The sequence below is a fragment of the Pantherophis guttatus genome, chromosome 8 (genome assembly GCF_059756535.1).
Source record: "Pantherophis guttatus breed Tessera chromosome 8, ASM5975653v1, whole genome shotgun sequence".
Lineage (NCBI taxonomy): Eukaryota > Metazoa > Chordata > Lepidosauria > Squamata > Colubridae > Pantherophis > Pantherophis guttatus.
Window position 1 is genome coordinate 78,901,693 of NC_142070.1, and position 21,634 is coordinate 78,923,326.

At 43.0% G+C, this 21,634-nt stretch overlaps 1 protein-coding gene across 2 annotated transcripts in view; it reads left to right on the forward strand.

Moving 5' to 3' along the window:
- The window catches only part of KLHL5 (kelch like family member 5), a 42,567-nt gene that overhangs the window by 13,778 nt on the left and 7,155 nt on the right, over positions 1-21,634 (forward strand). For both annotated transcript variants that reach the window (XM_087875430.1, XM_087875431.1), the window contains 8 exons: positions 523-705; positions 3,083-3,219; positions 6,429-6,625; positions 9,651-9,863; positions 15,428-15,614; positions 16,788-17,012; positions 18,366-18,528; positions 20,142-20,354. In XM_087875430.1, the coding sequence (XP_087731556.1) occupies positions 563-705; positions 3,083-3,219; positions 6,429-6,625; positions 9,651-9,863; positions 15,428-15,614; positions 16,788-17,012; positions 18,366-18,528; positions 20,142-20,354 (1,478 nt within the window). In that variant the 5' untranslated portion in view covers positions 523-562. The remainder of the gene's footprint in view (positions 1-522; positions 706-3,082; positions 3,220-6,428; positions 6,626-9,650; positions 9,864-15,427; positions 15,615-16,787; positions 17,013-18,365; positions 18,529-20,141; positions 20,355-21,634) is intronic.

Genomic DNA, 21,634 nt, shown 5'->3' on the forward strand with positions numbered 1-21,634 from the left:
GAGTTGGCGCAGAAAGAACATTCTTCGTTGTGCTTTTCTGATGATGTTTTTGATGTTGGGTGTCCATTGTACGCCTTGAGATATGGTAGAACCTAGAAATTTGAAGGTCTCTACTGTTGATACTGTGTTGTCTAGTATTGTGAGAGGTATGGGAGGTTTTCTCCTAAAGTCCACCACCATTTCTATGGTTTTGAGTGTGTTCAGTTCCAGATTGTTCCGGTCGCACCACGAGGCTAGTTGTTCAACCTCCCGTCTGTATGCGGATTCATCATTGTCTCGAATGAGACCGATCATTGTTGTGTCATCTGCAAACTTCAGTAGTTTAACAGATGGATCGTTTGAGATGCAGTCATTGGTATAGAGAGAGAAGAGAAGTGGGGAGAGCACACAGCCTTGGGGGACCCCTGTGCTAATTGTACAGGTATCTGATGTGATTCTGCTTAGCTTCACCTGCTGCTTCCCTTTAAAACCCACACTATAAATCCCTCTTCTAATCCATTTGCGTACGCCTTGCATTTCCAGAACTTCCCATAGCGGAGAGACTTGCCTGCCGTGTCGTCCGATGGAGCCTTGCACGTCTGATGAATTTTTTCAAGCACTCAACCATGCAGAGCAAACCTTTAAAAAAATGGAAAACTACCTGAGGCACAAGCAACTGTGCGATGTGGTATTGGTGGCAGGCGATCGACGGATTCCAGCGCACAGGTAAGCTTGCATTCAATCCCTTAAGCCGTCGTCCCTTTGGAAACAATATATGAATAATTCATTCGAAGCGCGTTCATTTAGTGATTCCAAGGATTTCTTCTTGGTTGTGTGCTTGTTTGTCGTTGGTAGCTGTCAACAGAAAAGCCGAAAGGCTTATTGATTTTTCCGGAACCATAACAAAAATCGTTAACGTTAACGCTCTTTACATAATGGCGACGACTGTCACCCATTTCAGAAATCTTTCATTTAAAAAAAAAACCCTCTCTTTTGTCCTTTTAAAAAACATTTTTGTTGTGCATTTATTTCTGTTAACTTATTTTATTTGAGCCGCGGTGGCGCAGTGGTTAGAGTGCGGTACTGCAGGCTACTTCTGCTGGCCGCCGGCTGCCTTCAATTTGGCAGTTCGAATCTCACCAGGCTCAAGGTTGACTCAGCCTTCCATCCTTCTGAAGTGGGTAAAATGAGTCAGATTGTTGGGGGCAAGAGGCTGACTCTGTAAACCGCTTAGAGAGGGCTGTAAAAGCACTATGAAGCAGTATATAAGTCTAAATGCTATTGCTATTTCATTTAAGACAATGTCTATAGAGCTTCTCAATCATCCAGGTCATGGTTGTCCCAAAGGTGCTTTTTCAAGAGGCAACTGAAGACGTTTCGCTTCTCATCTAAGAAGTTTCTTCAGCTCTGACTGGGTGGTGGGGAAGGGAAGGATTTATGCTCCTTGCAGACAGCTGGCCATTTGCATCCTTTTAGAGGGTCGTTGAGGCCACTTGGATGTTTATCTGTGTCCTCAGAGTCATCTGAGTGATGCAAATGGGTGTGGAGCCTTCTTGCAACTGCTGAAAAGACTGTGTTGTAGACTGGCAATAGATGTCATATCCCTCCCCCTCTATTGAGAAAGGCTTGTTCAGTTTGGACACAGATGGCCTCTTTGAACCCCTCTTTCAAATTTTTCAGGCAACTCAGGGCGGCTTCCAATAAAATCATTTTTAAAATTGCAAAACACACTTCGGTTAAAACATACAACATTAAAAACAAGAAAAACAAAAAAGATGGTACCAATCCATGCGCATATGCCCCACTCATCTAATCTCCCAGCACTGGAGGCTGGGTGGAACTCTCAAAAGAAAAATATATTACCCTACACACACACACACACACACACACACCCCGACCCATACTTAATACAAAGATTGCATCAAAGAACGTCACAATTTTAATTGTATTGAGGGCTGCATTTTTTTAGAATAGAATAGAATAGAGTAGAATAGAATAGAGTAGAGTAGAGTAGAATAGAATAGAATAGAATAGAATAGAATAGAATAGAATAGAATAGAACAGAACAGAACAGAACAGAACAGAACAGAACAGAACAGAACAGAACAGAACAGAAAATATGGAATGGAATGGAATGGAGGAATAGAATAGAATAGAATAGAATAGAATAGAATAGAATAGAATAGAATAGAATAGAATAGAATAGATATTGGAAAAGAATAGGACAGGACAGGACAGAATAGAATAAATATTGGAATATAGAATAGAATAGAATAGAATAGAAGAGTAGAGTAGAGTAGAGTAGAGTAGAGTAGAGTAGAGTAGAGTGGAATAGAATAGAAGAGTAGAGTAGAGTAGAGTAGAGTAGAGTAGAGTAGAGTAGAGTAGAGTAGAATAGAATAGAATAGAATAGAATAGAATAGAATAGAATAGAATAGAATAGAATAGAATAGAATTCTTTATTGGCCAAGTGTGATTGGACACACAAGGAATTTGTCTTCGGTGCAGACGCTCTCAGTGTACATAAAGAGAAAAGATACATTCGTCAAGAATCATAAGGTATAACACTTAATGATAGTTATAGGCAGTGGTGAAATCCAAATTTTTTTACCACCGGTTCTGTGGGCATAGCTTGGTGGGCATGGCATGGCTTGGTGGGCGTGACAGGGGAAGGATACTGTAAAATCCCCATTCCCTCCCAGTCCTGGGGGAAGGATATTGCAAAATCTCCATTCCCGCCCCACTCTGGGGCCAGTCAGAGGTGGTATTTGCCGGTTCTCCGAACTACTCAAAATTTCCGCTACCGGTTCTCCCGAACCCGTCAGAGAACCTGCTGGATTTCACCCCTGGTCATAGGGTACAAGTAAGCAATCAAATCATATTAGAAAACAATCAATAGAAATCATAAGGCTACCAGCAACAAGGTTACAGTCATACGGTCGTAAATGGGAGGAGGATTGTTATTTAATTGTTACTGTTGTTTTTTTAAATTGTTATTTAAATTGGATTGTTATTTACAATGCTTTTATAAACAGGCTGCCAAATTAATGCAGGCACTTGATTGCCTTCTCTCTTGTCTCCCTCCTGTTTCACGCGGGCCCAGGTTGGTGCTGTCCTCTGTCTCGGATTATTTTGCAGCCATGTTTACCAACGATGTCCGAGAGGCCAGACAAGAAGAAATCAAAATGGAAGGTGTGGAACCCAATGCGTTATGGGCGTTGGTGCAGTACGCGTATACAGGTAAAAGCAATTTTTTTTAAAAAATTTGATTTATATGCCGCCCTTCTCCGGAGACTCAGGGCGGCTTACAATGCGTTAAGCAATAGCCTTCATTCTTTTGTATATTTTATACAAAGTCAGCTTATTGCCCCCACAAACTGGGTCCTCAATTTACCTACCTTAGAAAGGATGGAAGGCTGAGTCAACCTTGAGCCTTGGAGAGATTAGAACCTGCAGTAATTGCAGGCAGCTGGTCATAATAACCAGCTTAATAACAGGGTGCCTTAGACCACTGTACTACCAAGGCTCTTAACATTAACATTAACTTTTTAAAACTCTTTAAAATTAACTTTTAAAGACGAGCAAATGCTAAACTCTACGCTTCGTGTATCAAGCTGAAGGTTCCCCACTTTGTATACAGTGTGTGAATTATAATAATAGCCATAAATACTGATCTAGAGATAGCAAGGCTTCGTGTGTGTGTGTGTGTGTGTGTGTGTGTGTGTGTGTGTGTGTGTGTGCGTGCGTGTGTGTTTTAAAGCTAATTTCAGAGGGATAAAAGGGTGCTTTGACTCAAACTGCGTGAAAGTGTTTTTCCAAAGAAATGTGAATATTTAAATGCACTAATTATGTTCTTTTATTCATTTCCCTTAAATCATCTCCCAACATTGGGACGTTCGAATCTTATTTTATGTTTTTCTAAAGCAGAGCAAGCAGTTCTTAAAAGTCTCAAGACAGAATAGAAGAACAGAGTTGAAAGGGACCTCGGAGGTCTTCTAGTCCAACCCTTCCCGGCTCAGGCAGGAGACCCTGTACCAGGGGTGGGCAACGGTGGCCCTTTTACAACCTGTGGACTTCAACTCCCAGAATTCCTGAGCCAGCTTGGCTGTCCCAGGAATTCTGGGAGTTGAAGTCCACAGGTTGTAAAAGGACCACCGTTGCCCACCCCTGCCCTATACCATTCCAGACAAATGGTTGTCCAATCTCTTCTTAAAAACCTCCGGTGCTGGAGCACCCACGATTTCTGAAGGCAAGGCCTTCCACTCCGTAATTGTTCTCAATGTTAGGAAATTTCTCCTTAATTCTATCTGGTTCTCTCCTTGATTAGTTTCCATCCATTGCTCCTTGTCCTGCCTTCTGGTGCTTTGGAGAAGAGGTGGATCCCCCCCCCACTCTTCTTTGTGGCAGCCCCTCAAATATTGGAACCCTGCTATCAGGTCTCCCCTAGTCCGTCTTTTCATCAAACGGGACACACCCAATTCCAACATCTTTTGTTTCAGAAGGCATTGTCCTTTTACGAGAGAAGAAAATAGAAGCCAGTGCCTGAATTCACCCATTGTGCTGAATCATGGTTTGCCTGACTATGGTTTCCCACAGTGGACTGGGATCACATGCCACGATGAGTGAACAAACCATGTTAACGATTGAGAGCACATTGCCTGCCGTCTTTTTTCACGTCTAGAGATCGGTGGATCTGTGTCTGTCTCTTCCAGCTTGACTGGGACCCAAATGATTTGCCGGGCAGGACCTTTTGTTCCACGAAGCCTTGCTTCACAACCTCAGCAATTTTTAAAATGTGGCTCCCTGGGGAATCTTAGCAGTCACATCTGAAAGTTGCTGAGGCTGAGAAACAATGGAATAGAGCCCCTAGGACAGGGGTTAGCAACCTGCGGCTCTGGAGCCGCATGTGGCTCTTTCACCCCTCTGCTGCGGCTCCTTGTCACTCAAAATATGCATCGCAACTGCTGGCACGCGATCTGTTGAGCTTTTCAACCCCCCAGTAGGCCAACCATGGATAAATCCAAGAAAAGAAAAGTTTCCGAAGAAAACAGAACGTTTAATTCAGCTACATAGGCTAGTTTTGTGGTTGCTCAAGAAATAGTCAGGCACGGGAAGGGTTTTGTGGCTCCCGGTGTTTTCTTTTCTGTGGGAAACTGTTCCAAATGTCTCTTTGAGTGTTTAAGGTTGCAGACCCCTGCCCTAGGACAAATACCACTGCCATTGCATTCATCACTCAGATGCTAACATGCTCCTCCTCGAGGTTTTTGTCTGATTTCTGCATGTCAATTGCCTGCCCATTGAAAATCCCACAGCAGGGCTCTCCAAACTTGGCAACTTTTTTTTTAAAAAAATTTGATTTATATGCTGCCCTTCTCCGGAGACTCAGGGCAGCTTACAATGTGTTAAGCAATAGCCTTCATCCTTTTTTGTATATTTATACAAAGTCAGCTTATTGCCCCCACAAACTGGATCCTCAATTTACCTACCTTAGAAAGGATGGAAGGCTGAGTCAACCTTGAGCCTGGCGAGATTCGAACTAGCAGTAATTGCAGGCAGCTGAATGAACTTTAAGACTTTTGGACTTCAACTCCCAGAATTCCCCAACCAGCATGGCTGACTGAATTCTGGGAGTTGAAGTCCGCAACTCTTCAGGCTGTATCAAAGAAATAACATTCTGGGGAAAGAAATATGAAGAAGTAGGTTGGGTTGAAATATATACAACACTTAATATGAAATACTGTTTATGCTCCTGAAGTAGTTTATTGTTGTCTGAATTATATTAGATTTGCTCAGGAAAGCATACTTGCTACGTACCATAGAATAATGTCACTTGTGATTTTTTTAAAAAATTGACTTTTCTTTGGATGTTTTTAGCTTTTGGTACAAAATTGCTAAAGGCTGCTGAAATTTCTGAAATATAACACTTCCTTAGGGGAAAAAAATAACACTTTTTTGGGGAAAAGACAAGGCAAGGTAGTACTTAAACCTGAAAAAAAAAAATCAGAATTATACTAGAACATAGGTGAAAAAATTGCTGGAATCAAGTTTCACTCATCTGCCCTTTTTTCCAGAAGTTTACTTTTACTTTACTTTTATTTAATTTGTATAAATTTAATTTCTATAATTTCTTGGTCTTTCCTGTCTGTCTTACATCTGTGACATTTCTTGGCGATCCCTATCCAAATCCTAATTTCAGTTCCATCAGCTTTTTGTTACAACTGTCTCAAGAACCAACTTTATAGCATTATAAACTATAGTTAAGGCCCTCATTCCCATATCGTGGGGTTTCCATTAAAAACCTCTGATGGCAGATTTCCAAAATACGGAAATAAGTTGAAGGGTCTGTGGGTTTTTCTTATTTTTATTCTTGTCGAAACCATAACTAGTTGTTCGATTGGGTACCAATGGCTTTTCATCATGCATAGTAACTCTGTTTTAAACCATCCTAGGTCGTCTCGAATTAAAAGAAGATAACATCGAATGCCTGCTGTCCACAGCTTGTATTCTTCAGCTGTCTCAGGTTGTAGAAGCTTGCTGCAAGTTTTTAATGAAGCAGCTTCACCCTTCAAATTGCCTTGGAATCCGCTCTTTCGCCGATGCACAGGGTTGCACGGATTTGCACAAAGTGGCCCACAATTACACCATGGTATGCAGTTCTTAAAACATTCGTTTTATTTATGGAGAAAACATTCCACAATATCATTCTCGTCGTCATCATTATGGGGCCAGCCTGAGGGACAGAAGGGGAGAGGAGAGGCCAATCGTAGCTACTCATTAATTTTCAAACTCCTAAGTGTCGATTTATCAAGCCCGAACACATGATGACATATTCAATAGTATTTGGGACAAGGTCTCTATTATAACTTTGAACAGTCACTAAAGGAATGATTTTATTTATTTATTTTTATTTTATTTTATTTTTATTTTTATTTTTTTTAAATTTGATTTATATGCCGCCCTTCTCCGGAGACTCAGGGCGGCTTACAATGCGTTAAGCAATAGCCTTCATTCTTTTGTATATTTTATACAAAGTCAGCTTATTGCCCCCACAAACTGGGTCCTCAATTTACCTACCTTAGAAAGGATGGAAGGCTGAGTCAACCTTGAGCCTTGGAGAGATTCGAACCAGCAGAAATTGCAGGCAGCTGTGTTAATAACAGGGTGCATTAAACCACTGTACTATCAAGGCTCTTTTATTTCTATACCGCCCTTCTCCTGCGGGACTCAGGGCGGTGTACAGCCGAGATAAAACATTGCATATAAAATTTAAAAACAGTTTAAAAAAACCAATTAAATAATTTTGGCCCAAGATTTAAAACAACCCAATTAAAACCGAATTCAATTAAAACTGAGAGGATGGGATCAAGCCAGCCCGGCTAGATGGAATAAGTGTGTTTTCAGGGCCCAACGAAAAGTCCAGAGGTCTGATATCGTGCGTATCTCAGGGGGCAGGTCATTCCAGAGGGCAGGGGCTGCCACAGAGAAGGCTCTCCCCCTGGGGGTCGCCAGCCGGCACTGTCTGGCCGATGGCACCCTGAGGAGGCCCTCTCTGTGCGAGCGAACCGGTCAGTGGGAGGCTATTGGCGGCAGAAGGCGGTCTCGCAGATACCCTGGCCCTAAGCCATGGAGCGCTTTAAAGGTGGTCACCAACACCTTGAAGCGCACCCGGAAGACCACAGGAAGCCAGTGCATCTCGCACTGATTTTAAATCAAGGACTACTTGTATATTACTAAAAAAAAATTTTGACACCTGAACTACTTCTGCCCGCTGATTTCTGATACATTATTTTGCTATTCTTTTGTATCACTGATACTTTTCTTTCTCCTTTATTAATTTATTGAGATGCTTTATAGCATTTTCCCTAAGGCTAAAGCCATGGAAATAGCCTCTTTCAAAGGCTATTGGCATTGAAAGAAAAAAACACAAAAGCACAAAAACACTCTTCTAGCCTTTTAACAGTTTTGAGTTGAATATAATTTAAATTAAGATGGTTTTTAAAAAGTTATTTTCCAGAGTAATTAGTTGTGCTACGTCAATTCTTCCCAGGGCCTTTTGGAAGGAAAAAAAATAATGGTTTAATTCCAACGGAGACATGAAATTGAATTTTAGTAATAAGGAGCACCGTAGAAACACTTCCTTTGGCTGGAAAGATACGTTGCCATGGAAACAGTACAGAAATGTGTAGGCCAATTGAATCTTCAATTAGAGTAACTCTCTACTAATTTCATTTGCTTAAAAGCTCCTTGAGATCAAAAAAAAAATGTAAAAGAGCAGCCATTTTGCCCTCGTTTTCGCAATGTGGGTACCGACACTACAGGGAGTCCTCCCCTTACGACCACAACTGAGCTCAAGGTTTCTGTTGTTAAGTGAGACCTTTGTTAAATGAGTTTTGCTCCTTTTTTATGACCTTTCTTGCCTCGGTTATTAAGTGAATCACGGCAGCTGATAAATTATTAACCTGGTTGTTAAGGGAACCCGACTTCCCCCTTAACTTTGCTTGTCAAAAGGTCGCAAAAGGGGATAACATGACCTTGGGACACAGCAACGGTCATAAATATGAACCAATTGCCAAGCAGCTGAATTTTGACCTATGTGATCATAGGGATGCTCAAAGGTGGTGACTATGAAAAGCAGTCATAAGCAGAGGTGGGCTGCTGGTGGTTCAGTCCGGTTCAGGTGAACCGGTAGTTCTGACCAGCGGTTGGCCACGCCCACTCGCCTGGCGCTATATAATCCTATATAATCGCTATATTTTTGATGCCATGTGCATGTGCTGAAGGCTTGGAGTAAGGTGGGAGTAAGGCTTGGAGATGATTGGCCCCTCCCGTAAGACATAAAGGAAGAGCAAAGGCACGTGGACAGTGATGAAATGTAAAATTTGTTACTACCAGTTCTGTGGGCGTGACTTGGGGGGGGGTAATGTGACTGGGTGGGCGTGGCCAACTTTTTTTTTTTAACTTTTAAAAGCGTTTTTTCTACTACTTCTTAAAGTTGTAGACCTTAAGAGGTTGTAGAAAAAACGCTTTTAAAAGCCTCTGACGATCCCAGCCGAGCCGCACGATCATCAGAGGCTTTTTTTTTTTTTTTTTTTTTTACTTTTAAAAGCATTTTTTCGGCCGAAGAGGTTGTAGAAAAAATGCTTTTAAAAGTAAAAAAAAAAAAAAAAGCCTCTGATGATCGCGCAGCTCAGCTGGGCGGGGGTGGGGGGCAGGGATTTTTGCTACCGGTTCTCCGAACCACCTGCCGCCATCGCTACCGGATTGGGCGACCCAGTCTGAACTGGGAGCATTTCACCCATGTACATGGGCCTTTGCAGGAAGCAACGTTGTGGACGGTGTCAGTTTGTACTTTGAAGCTCCGTTTTTGACTCTGTGTTTCCGTGTGGCCTGGCCAAGATAATTGCCAATCAGGTCTTTGGCATTGTGTCAAAGAAGATGAAGGTGGGTGTTTACCAGCCTTATCCGAAGGACTGTGGCAGACTTCTGTTGGACTATTTATAAACTCTTGGTGATTCAGCACAAGCTGTGAATGAAAGGAATTCACAGCTGTTAAAATGAAAAAAAAGGGGGGGGGGTTGGGACTAATTGTGCTTTTTACACTAACTAGTGCTTTTTACTATATCAGGAAGATCAGAACACGTGATCCTACTTATACTTCTTATCATTTTTAGGAGCACTTCATGGAAGTCATTAGAAACCAAGAATTCCTCCTGTTACCGTCCACTGAAATTGCAAAGCTGTTAGCTAGTGACGATATGAACATTCCCAGCGAAGAGACTATTCTTAATGCCTTGCTCACTTGGGTGCAACACGATTCGGAACAACGGAAGAAAGATCTCAGTAACCTCTTAGCGTACATCAGACTCCCTTTACTGGCACCACAGGTGAGTAAATGACATTCCCTGCAGCCCGTCATCTGTCTTCAGATCTCTCAATAACTTAAGATGGTCTCTTACATGGAGAGTTTTCCTTTTTTTATATATTATTCTAAGACCTTCTAACCATGCATGTCTTTTCTGAATTTAGAAAAATGGTTTTTGAATGATCAGCCGAGAGAAGGCCAGTTCACACAAAGGGTGTGATGAAATTATTGCTGTCATTTCAGGCATTGAAAATTAGAGGAGAGATTTCAGGATAAAACAGAGACGAATCCAAGAAATGTAAAAGCTGCTATCCCATTAAAAGGGAGAGGTTTTGACCTAGGCTTCGCCAGCAGCACGAAGCCGAGTCCTCGTCCCGATAAACCTCTTTTATTTTAATTTACAGTGAATTCCTCTCTAGCAAAGTCTTTCCTCTCCCACAGCCTTTCAAGATAGTTCACAATTCCTGACCTTTATCAGGCTTGGAGAGTGGCCAGGCCAATATCTTTCAGACGCCCGCAATACTTGGCAAGAATGCAGGAATGAACTAATTGTCTCCTGCAAACTCCACTCCCCTTTCGCTCCTCTTTTATTCCCTCTGGGAGGGGCCCTTCATCATCCACTTGTGGCCTTACTCCCAAGTCGACCCTTGTTCCTTAGCTGTTCCCTTCATCTGGCAGCTTTGCGCATGCGCGCATCGGGAACAGGCTCCAGCTGTTTGTCTACCCCACTGATATCCGAATCCAAAGGTAGTTGATAACTGTCTGACGGCCCTGGCTCTCTCTCTGCCTCTGACGCAGAGCCCTCATCCGAGCCTTCCCCAGATTCCAGGATTGGCCCATGTTCTTCCCCAATCTCCTCACTGTCTGAGTCTGCCACCAGCGTCCGCTGGCGGGCCACAACAGGAGACAGCTTTGCTGATCCATTCAAAAAATTCTTATCAGGGCAAGATTATAGTATAAAACCAGTTAAATGTTTATTGGGAATTCCACCAGCGATGCGAATTCCTCAGGCAGAATTTGTCCTTTGTTCAGTGAGAACGTAAATTCATGATGCCTTAATTAAATACTTTACAAACGTATCTCAGTGCAGGGTGGTATATCCTTGGTTAAGGAAAGCTTCAAAGCACTAAAACATCAGGAGATATGGAAATGAGCCTTTTGTAGTCTATTCCAATTATGCATAAATATGGCTGTGTTTTAAGTCACCTGGGGAGATGAGAGCTGAATTTGTTTCAAGTAAGCCATCATCATGTAGATTTGTTCTGTGGCCCGGTAGATTGAAACAGACTTCCAAAGAGCCGGTTACTGATATTTATAATTTTACATAAAATTGTTCCAGGTTGTAGAATCTTAAAATGCCAAACTATGCCAGTGACTGTGATTAATGGGAAATGGTAGTTTTAAATTTCTGGGCATTTATATCTCGGAAGGACCTCTCATGGACTATGAATATTAATATGCTTGTGAAGAAGGCACAGAAGAGGCTGTACTTCCTGAGAATGCTCAGGAAGATAAATCTATCTCAGGATCTACTTCTGTCCTACTATCGCAGCACCATTGAGAGTGTCCTGACATATGGCATTCTTGCATGGTATGGGAGCAGCTCTGTAGCGGACAAAAAAGCTCTACAGAGAATCATTAAAACTGCCCAGAATATCATCGGACTCCAACTACCAGCCCTGGATGACATCTTCAAATCTCGCTGTTTGAGAAAGTTGCATAACATTCTCAGAGATTCTTCCCATCCTGCTTACAATCTTTTTTGGACTTTTGCCTTCTGGCAGAAGATACAGAACAATTAAAACTCGGACCACACGTTTTCTGAATAGTTTTTATCCCAGAGCTATAATTGCAGTCCACAATGAACTAAAGGGCCACCATCAGTGAACTGTTGGACCGCATTACTTGGTCTGTTGTGTGGATGTTTGGGTGGTTTAGGGGTGGGAAATTGTGGTGGGTGGGAGTGTGTTTGGGGATTGTTATGTGTGTTGGACCTGGTCTTTGGGGGTTAAGTGAATTTCGTTGTATGGGTATATTGTGTATACACGTACAGTAACAATAAAGTTGTTGTCGTTGTTGCTGTTATTATTATTATCATCATCATCATCATCATCATCATCTAGATTTGTTCTGTGGCCCGGTAGATTGAAACAGACTTCCAAAGAGCCAGCTACTGATAGTTATAATTTTACATAAATTGTTCCAGGCTGTAGAATCTTAAAATGCCAAACTATGCCAGTGACTGTGATTAATGGGAAATATTATCGAACCCTACTGGCATGAAAGTTTTGTATATACTATCAGAGAAGGGCAGGCAGAACCTAGGGCAGAGTCAAGAGAGGAACCAGCCTGAGAATGATTCTTAAGTCCCTCTTAAATTCCGTTGACTCTTATCTAAAACCAATTTAATTCTGACAGTTAGTTGATTCTTATGTATAGGCGGTCAGGCCTGGAAGCCATCTTTTTCATTGGATCTTCAGGCCTGCCACATTTACTAGTACTGGGGGAAACTGGGAGGGGGGATTGTATGGAGCCAGATGTCAGCACTCCAAACTACATTCGTTCCAGTGCTGACATAAGGAGGAGAAGAGGGGGCAGCTGGCAAGAGGACGCTTGGCTTTTCTCCTACTTATTTTCCCTGAAGATAATATCCCCTAGGAGATGCGATGGGAGGGGGGACATTCCTGGGAGCTGAAGTAGTAGATATGGGGAGAGTGATTTGGAAGATGGCCAATGAGACGCAGAGAATTGGGGAACGGAAAGGGAAGGTTTGGGGTCAGGAAGTCAGTGTTGGCTACGATGAGTCGGGGACAGATTGTCGTGCTTAATAAATGAAAGATTTCATCAAAGACTATTTGTTTGGAAATGCAATTTATTTGAGACAACACCGAAACCTGACACCAGGGTGATATATAGTCATATTAAAATTCCTTTCTCAGAAAGTCAAGGACATCCTGCCTTGCACCTGGACGGCTGGAACTGGGAGGCATCTCCAGTTGGGACGGTGCTTTGATTGGACCATGTGATGGACATCTTGGTGTGGGGCAGGGACTTGAACATTCCTTTGAGTGGGGAAAACCTGGAAGCTTTCAGATTCGGTTTTCCCAGATGTGCCTGTTGTGGTTCACCAGCAGCCTGCCGGAGCTGGCAGCAAAGTCAGACAGTGAGGAAGCTGGGGAGGAACATGGGCCAGTCCTGGAGTCTAGGGAAGGCTCGCACAAGGGCTCTGCATCGGAGGCAGAGATGGGGCCAGGACCATCTGGGAGTGATGCGCGGACTTCGGAGCCTCTAGAGTTGGACATCAGAGAAGTAGAGGAACAGGAGGAGCCTGTTCCTAGTATGCGCATGCACAGAGCTGCCAGAAGGCAAGAACAGTTAAAACAAAAGGGACGACTCAGGAGTAAGGCCTGGAGATGATTGGCCCCTCTCATAAGGCTTAAAAGAGGAGCAAAGGCACGTGGGCCCTTTGCAGGAAAGCAACGTTGTTAATTCTGTTCCCAGTCGGCATCTCTGTTTGATTCTGGACTCTGTGTGGCTTTGCCAAGTAGGTCTTTGGCAGGGTGTCAAAGGAGATAAAGGTTGGTGATTATCCCGAAGGACTTCTCCCAAAGGACTTTTTTGCAATTAATTGGGACTCAGCTGTGAATGAACGTAATTCACAGCTGTTGCAATAAAAGAGGTTTTTGGGACTACTCGTGTGTTTTAACGACTCAGGAAGCCTAGGTCACAACAGTGGCAATATGACATCTCTAATGAAATGGAACTTTGAGGAAACTCAAGCCTCGGAGTTTTCTTTCGTTGGGGGTGTTACTTGGAACCCTGACATTAACCCGAATCTGAAAGCTTCCAGGATTCAGCCATGGATCATCCTAACTGGAAGTTAATGTGCGGCCCCAATTCTTAGCGCCTGACATAGTCCCACACTCAAAAGTCTACACCATTGTTTGTTTCACTGTCATGTATATTCACTTTGGAGGGAAAAAAATGGTCACAATCCTGAGCGTCTGTCCATCTAGAGCGTGATAGTCCAAATAACTAAAACGAATGGCTCCCTTTTCTAAGTCAGCCTTAAAATTAATGACAAACCAGCTTCCATCTTGCGTGCATGGCAATCAGTTGTAAAACAGTGGTTTAACATGGCACGCTCAGAAAAGTGCAAAAGTTCTACGGATTCGTTATTAATCTGTCAGATCCGGTTCGCTGAATTCGTTTTCGTCTTGCTCTGTGTGAACCAAATGCAATGCTCATGCTTTTGAGCTTAAATCAAAAATTGAATTTTAAAATTTGGAGAGGCTGTGCGTGGGGATGCAGTTAGAATCTGAATTAGAAAGGAAAAACTCCAAATCCGCTATGACTGGTTGATATTGGTCTGTTTTTGTTTCTTATCTAACAGAACAATTATGATTATATAGTATACCGTGTTTTCCCGAAAATAAGACCCTGTCTTATATTTTTTTGAACCCCGAAATAAGTGCTTGGCCTTATTTTCAGGGAGGTATTATTTTTGGGGCGCGTGGAGCAAGACAGGACTCCTGTTGCATCTTACCTGATTTTCAGCTTTGTCTCCCTAACTCTAACCAGAGGAAATGGCAGTGACCCGCTGCGCATGTGATTAAATATTTTCAGGGAGGGCTTATTTTCAGAGAAGGCTTATTAGTTTAGCCTCTCTGGTGCAATCCATAACAGAAAGTATGCTTTATTGCTTTATTGAATCCATAGAATCTATGGATTCTAAATTTGCAGCAGTTACAAGCACATGAAGCGCAGAACTGGATAGCAGTAATGCATAATTTCTAAATTCTACATGTTTATTGCAGTGTTAGTTAACCTGGCTGCAGCACAAATACTTTGTGGGAAAGTTTCATCTAAAAGAGCAATTGCCACTTCGGGTAAATGGATTTTTATCCTAGAGAAAATAGTTAAAGCCTGCTTTGATGTACGAAAGCTAAAATTTTTAGTACTAGTGCTTGTCCTTTTTATGCCCTGATTATTGCAAATCATTTATTAAGCGTACATATTGATGATAGGTTAGAAGAGATGATATCCACAGTGCCAAATTACCGTATTTTTCGGAGTATAAGTCATACCGGAGTATAAGACGCACCTTAGTTTTTGGGGAGGAAAATAAGAAAAAAGCTGATTGGCAGGTGGATCGGCCTCCTCCCGGAATACCCCCAATCAGCTGTTCCCAGAGGTGAATTTTAGCAACAGGTTCCTTGGTTGTGAGTTCTGTGCCTTGCTTTTTTTTTCTGCCTCTGAAACTTCCAGAAAAAACTTTCTTTTCTGCCTCCGAAAGCCTCCAAAACAGAGTTTCAGAAAAAAAGCCTCTGAAGCTCTGTTTGGGGGCTTCTTTTCTAAAGCTCTGTTTCTGATGCTTTTTTCAGCCTCTGAAACCTCCCTTTGAGAAGCTGGGCGGGGCTACATTCGGAGTATAAGACGCACCCAGATTTTCACCCTCTTTTTTGGGGAGAAAAAGGTGCGTCTTATACTCTGAAAAATACAGTAATTTGCATTTCATGCTGGCTTATTCCTGATCCACTATTACGGTTTAGCAATTCAGCACGTTTTATTTTTCCTTTTGTCTAGTTTCTAGCCGACATGGAAAACAATGTACTCTTCAGAGATGACATTGAATGTCAGAAACTCATCATGGAAGCGATGAAGTACCATTTGTTGCCAGAGAGAAGGCCCATGTTGCAAAGCCCTCGCACAAAGCCTAGAAAATCTACTGTGGGCATCCTGTTTGCGGTGGGAGGCATGGATGCTACTAAAGGTATATTGGTTTATAATAAAAATTTAAAAACTAATCCATCGTACGGGGAGTCCTCAACTTACAACAGTTCATTTGGTGACCATTCAAAGTTACGGCAACTGTGACCATTTTTCACGCTGAACGACCATTGCAGCATCCTCAGGGCTGTGTGATCAAAATTCTTATGCTTGGCAGCTGGCTCGTATTTATGGCGGTTGCAGCGTCCCCGGGGTCATGAAGTCGGGCACTTTTGCGACCGTCCGACGAGCAAAGTCAATGTGTAAATCAGATTCACTTAACAACCGTGTCACTAACGCAGGGGTGTCAAACTCCAGGCCCGGGGGCCGGAACTGGCCCGCAGGGTGCTAAGATCTGGCCCAGGGCGCCACTCTGGAAACAGCAAAGAATCAGCCTGCGGTGCCTCTGCCAACGAAAATGGAGCATGTGGCCCTCCCGAGCTCCGTTTTCGCCGGCAGAGGGTTGCAGGAGACCATCGCTGTCGAAAACGGAGCTGGGGAGCGCGTTTTTGCTGGCAGACCGCTCAGGCCACCACAGGCGCCCCCAACACAAATGACCTTGAGCTGGTCACACCCACCCTGGCCAGTGGTGAAATCCAAATTTTTTTGCTACCGATTCTGTGGGCGTGGCTTGGTGTGGCTTGGTGGGCGTGGCAGGGGAAGGATAATGCAAAATCTCCATTCCCACCCCACTTTGGGACCAGCTAGAGGTGATATTTGCCGGTTCTCAGAACTACTCAAAATTTCCGCTACCGGTTCTCCAGAACCTGCTGGATTTCACCCCTGACCCCGGCCCCCCGAGGTCAAACACAATCCTGAGGCGGCCCTCAATGAAGCTGAGTTCGACACCCCTCCACTAACGTAACAACTCCAAGGATTCATGTAAGAAATGTGGCAAGAAAGGTCGTGAAAAAACTCACTTAACAAATGTCTCACTTGAGAACACGAATTTTGGGCTCAGTTATGGCCGTAAGGTGAGGCTACCTGTACTAATTGGTGTAATCACCTGTACGGTTCAAGTATAAATAGAAGTCTCAGTTTGGGTCAGGCCGATTTAATTAGTAAGACTATCCCTAACCTCCTGCATGGAGTCCTACCTGTTTCATTTGCGTAGAACTGCTATTATTGTTCCAAGAACTCCTTTTTTTAAAAAAAAACATATTATACTATTATTAAGGAGCGACCAGCATTGAGAAATACGATCTCCGAACCAATATGTGGACTCCTGTTGCAAATATGAATGGGAGAAGGTTACAATTTGGAGTCGCCGTGTTAGACGATAAATTGTACGTCGTCGGAGGTAGAGACGGACTAAAAACACTGAATACTGTGGAGTGTTATAACCCCAAGACGAAAACATGGAGCGTGATGCCACCCATGTCAACTCACAGGCATGGCCTTGGTATGTATAAATATTTGCATTTATTGTTTTTTAAAAAAAAGTGTTATGAGTTGAGCTCTTACCAGATTAACTCAAGCAAGCGATTCCAATGTTTTATTTGTGGGTTCGTTGTTGGGGACGGGGGAGATTAACTTTAAAACTGTTAAATAATGTTAGTTATATTGGTGGGTCTCAATTTAGAGCCCCTACATTCATACATAGAGACGCAGTGGCTCAGTGGCTAAGACGCTGAACTTGTCGATCGAAAGGTCGGCAGTTCAGCGGTTCGAATCCCTAGTGCCATGTAACGGGATGAGCTCCCATGACTTGTCCCAGCTTCTGCCAACCTAGCAGTTCGAAAGCAGGTGAAAAATGCAAGTAGAAAAATAGGGACCACCTTTGGTGGGAAGGTAAGAGTGTTCCGTGCACCTTTGGTGTTTAATCATGCCAGCCACATGACCACGGAGACGTCTTCAGACAGCGTTGGCTCTTCGGCTTTGAAACGGAGGTGAGCACCGCCCCCTAGAGTCAGGAATGACTAGCACATATGTGCGAGGTGAACCTTTACCTTTAAATTCATACTAGTAGGAGCAAACTTTCCCACTTACAGCAAGAATCTGCTCCCATTCAACTATCTGTGGCTAAATTCCTTTTCTTTCAAATATCTTACATTATTAACTTTTAACGGGAGCCCTGGTGGCACAGAATGCAGTATTGCAGGCTAACTTTGCCCACAGACTAGAGTTTGAGCCCGACGGAGCTCAAAGGTTGACTCAGCCTTTCATCCTTCCCAGGTCAGTAAAATGAGGACCCGAATTGTTGGGGGCAACATGCTGACTCTATAAACCAATCAGAGAGTGCTATATAGCATTATGAAGCATTATGAGTGGTGCGGTGGCCTAGAGGTGGAACTCTTGCCTCACAATCAGGAGGCTGTGAGTTTGAAACTAGGTAGAGGCAGATATTTCTCTCTCTCTGGGCGCAATGAGAATAATATCTGCTGAACAAAACTCCACATTGGCGACAGGAAAGGAATCCGGCCAATAAACACTCAGCTCCATTCAATTGCCCAGATTCCACCCTGCAAGGGATTATGGAATCATTAAAAGAAGATGATATATGTCTTAAGTGCTATTGCTATGAAGCGTTTTGAGTAATAACCAACATTATGAATGTTAAACTTACTTGATGTCTCATGTTATTTATATCCTACTTGAGAACTAAGTTGTGGAGACAATATTCCTTGCAGGCATGTGCATCTCCCTGGAGAGATTTTTATGTTCTCTGAAAACTTCTATGAAAATATAGAGATCTGGTTTTCGCTTCAAGAGTGGTCCAGAAACGAGCAATTTGTGATGTTTGCTTTCTTTGAAGGAGTGGCAGTATTGGAAGGTCCGATGTACGCTGTGGGAGGACACGATGGTTGGAGCTACCTGAACACAGTCGAAAGGTGGGATCCACAGGCCCGTCAGTGGAACTTCGTGGCCAGTATGTCAACTCCAAGGAGTACAGTGGGTGTAGCAGTACTAAGTGGAAAGTAAGTACAGACAAACCAAAAGTTAAGGCTTTCTGGTATAGGTAATCCTCGACTTACGACCAGAATTGAACCCAAAATTTCTGTTGCTAAGTGAGACAGCTGTTATGTAAATTTTGCCCCATTTTGCAACCTTTCTTGCCACAGTTGTTAAGTGAATCACTGCAGATGTTAAATTGGTAACACGTTGTTTTTTTTTAAATGACCTCCCCTTTGATTTTGCTTGTCAGAAGGTCACAAAAGGGGAATCACGTGACACCTCCCCCCCGCCCCGCCCCGGGCACACTGCGACCGTCATAAATATGAACAGGGTTGCCAAACATCCAAATTTTGATCACATGACCACGGGGCTGCTGCAACACTTTTAAGTGTGAAAAAACGTCGTAAGTTACTTTTTTCAGTGTTGTAACTTTGAACGGTCACTAAATGAATGGTTGTAAATTGAGGACTACCTGCATTCTTATTGCTCTTGTCAGAACTTCTTACGGAAACACTAAGTATGCTCTGTTTCCCTGAAAATAAGACCCAAACAGAAAATAAGCCCTAGCATGATTTTTCAGGTTGCTCGTAATATAAACCTTACCCGCAAAATAAACCCTGGTTAAGATTGTCAGCAGACGGCCGCATTTAGTACTGTATTTTCCCAAAAATAAGACCTAACTGGAAAATAAACACCTAATGCGTCTTTGGGAGCAAAAATTAGTATAAGACCTGGTCTTATTTTGGGGGAAACACGGGTATTGATTACTGCTACGTTAAGCACTAATCATAACTATAATTTATGATAAATGTTTTAATACCGCTTCATGTACAGTGGAAACCCACAAGTTCGGGAATATCGTATGGAATCAGAGGAAAATTGGTGGAGGGAAAGAAAAAAGCCCAATCCCTTTGTATTTAGTTGCCAAATGAACAGATTCTACTCCATGAATAGTTTCCACTTCTGAATTATCTGTGGAGCGATGCCTGAAAAATGTTTGCTTTCCGATCCAAAATTTCCCTTTGTTCAGTCCCGTATTGTAGATCTCGGGAGTCTCACAACACTCGGCTAAATTTTTTGTAGATGATTGAAAGCAAGTTATGGGAAACCACACATGATAAACTGCTCCAATTTCAAGTTTATACTCCAGCTTCGTTGATAATGATCTCACTCGCGCATTTTCCTTGATAAGACATTAAAGGCTGATCTTAATCAACAGAATAAAGAATTATTAGAAAACAGGAAAGGTTGCTCCATCCTGATGAACGTGACCTGCGAAACATTTGCAGTGTTGTTTTTCAGACTTTTCAAACTTTCACATTATTATTATTATTATTATTATTATTATTATTATTATTATTATTTAATCTTTAGTGAGATTCACAGCCTTTGAGGCTGGTTAATAGCTCAGCAGCTCGAGTCCTAACCAAGGACCTAGGAACTGTTAAGGTATCGTCGGAGGATATAATATTATTATTATTATTATTATTATTATTATTATTATTATTATTATTATTATTATTTCCTGCAACAGTTAGAAATAATTCAGCATTGATTTGAGCTTTTTCTCATTCTGTTGTGCCTGGAAACGGATAGCTAATGTTACTTCTCTTAACATTTCTATGTATGTTCACAGGCTCTACGCCATAGGCGGCCGAGATGGAAGTTCTTGCTTGAAGTCCGTAGAATGCTTTGACCCGCACACGAACAAGTGGACACCCTGCGCTCAAATGTCTAAACGAAGGGGGGGCGTGGGAGTAACGACCTGGAATGGCTTCCTGTATGCTATCGGGGGTCACGATGCACCAGCTTCTAACTTGACATCAAGGCTGTCCGACTGTGTAGAAAGGTATGATCCAGGGGTGAATTTATTTATTATTTATTTAGCGTATGGCTGGTCACACACAATATTAAAACACTTCATTTTTACAGGTTAAAACCAGTGGTGGGTTCCTCCCGGTTCAGTCCGGTTCGGCCGAGCCGGTAGCAGTGACAATATGATGTCAGCCCCCCGCCCTCCCACCCCCCCACCCCCCCACGTTATTCTTACCTTTTATTTGGTCCCACCCCCAATCTTTTACTGCCTCCTGAGTCCCAGCTGATGGCTAGAGGGAAAAAAATTGTTTAAACTCTTGCTGCGGGGTTTCAAAGGGCCGCCCTACAGCTGATCAGTGTTAAAAGCAAACAAATGAGTCGGGTCGTAAATGCACTGGTCGTAAGTGCGAGGACCTTCCAGAAATGACTCTTCAGCCCTCTGAGTAGTCCCTATACACATAGCCATGGCCACCCGGTCACATGACCAGCTAGCCACGCCCGCCTAGTCACATGACCTCCAAGCCACACCCACAAAATAAGGCACGCCCACAGAACCGGTAGTAAAAAAATTTCGAACCCACCCCTGGTTAAAACAATTAAAACAATTAGGAAAAAAGCAGTAAGAAAACCTAAGAGGAAAACAGAAATAACATTTCAGAGTTTAATGTCGAGTTTGGAGATCCAGTCAGTAGCTGTCGTTGTTACGCAGAAGAAGTCCCTAAAATCTCCTGGATACCTTCTGTTAGAGCATTCCCTCACTATATGTTGGATACTCTGCCGGGGGCCCCCGCAGTGGCATTGTGCTGGAGGTGTCCTTCCCCATTTATACAAGGAGTCGGCACACACCCCATGAGTCATTCTAATTCTATTCTATGTCACCCATATGTGTTGGGGCAGATTAAATCCTGGTGGTATACTATTAGGATTAATATGCTCAGAAATATCTTGGGGGGAATAGCTACTCCACGCTTCCATCCACTTTTCACCAGGGGTGAAATCCAGCAGGTTCTGACAGGTTCCGGAGAACCAGTAGCGGAAATTTTGAGTAGTTCGGAGAACCGGCAAATGCCACCTCTTGCTGGCCCCAGAGTGGGGTGGGAATGGGGATTTTGCAGTATCCTTCCCCCAGGAGTGGGGAGGGAATGGGGATTTTGCAGTATCCTTCCCCTGCCATGCCCACTAAGCCACGCCCGCCACGCCACGCCCACAGAACCGGTAGTAAAAAAATTTTGAATTTCACCCCTGGTACGATCCCAATAAATTGTTAACTTCGCTTAAGCTCGAAAGTTTGACAACAGTCGTGGTGTGGGTAAA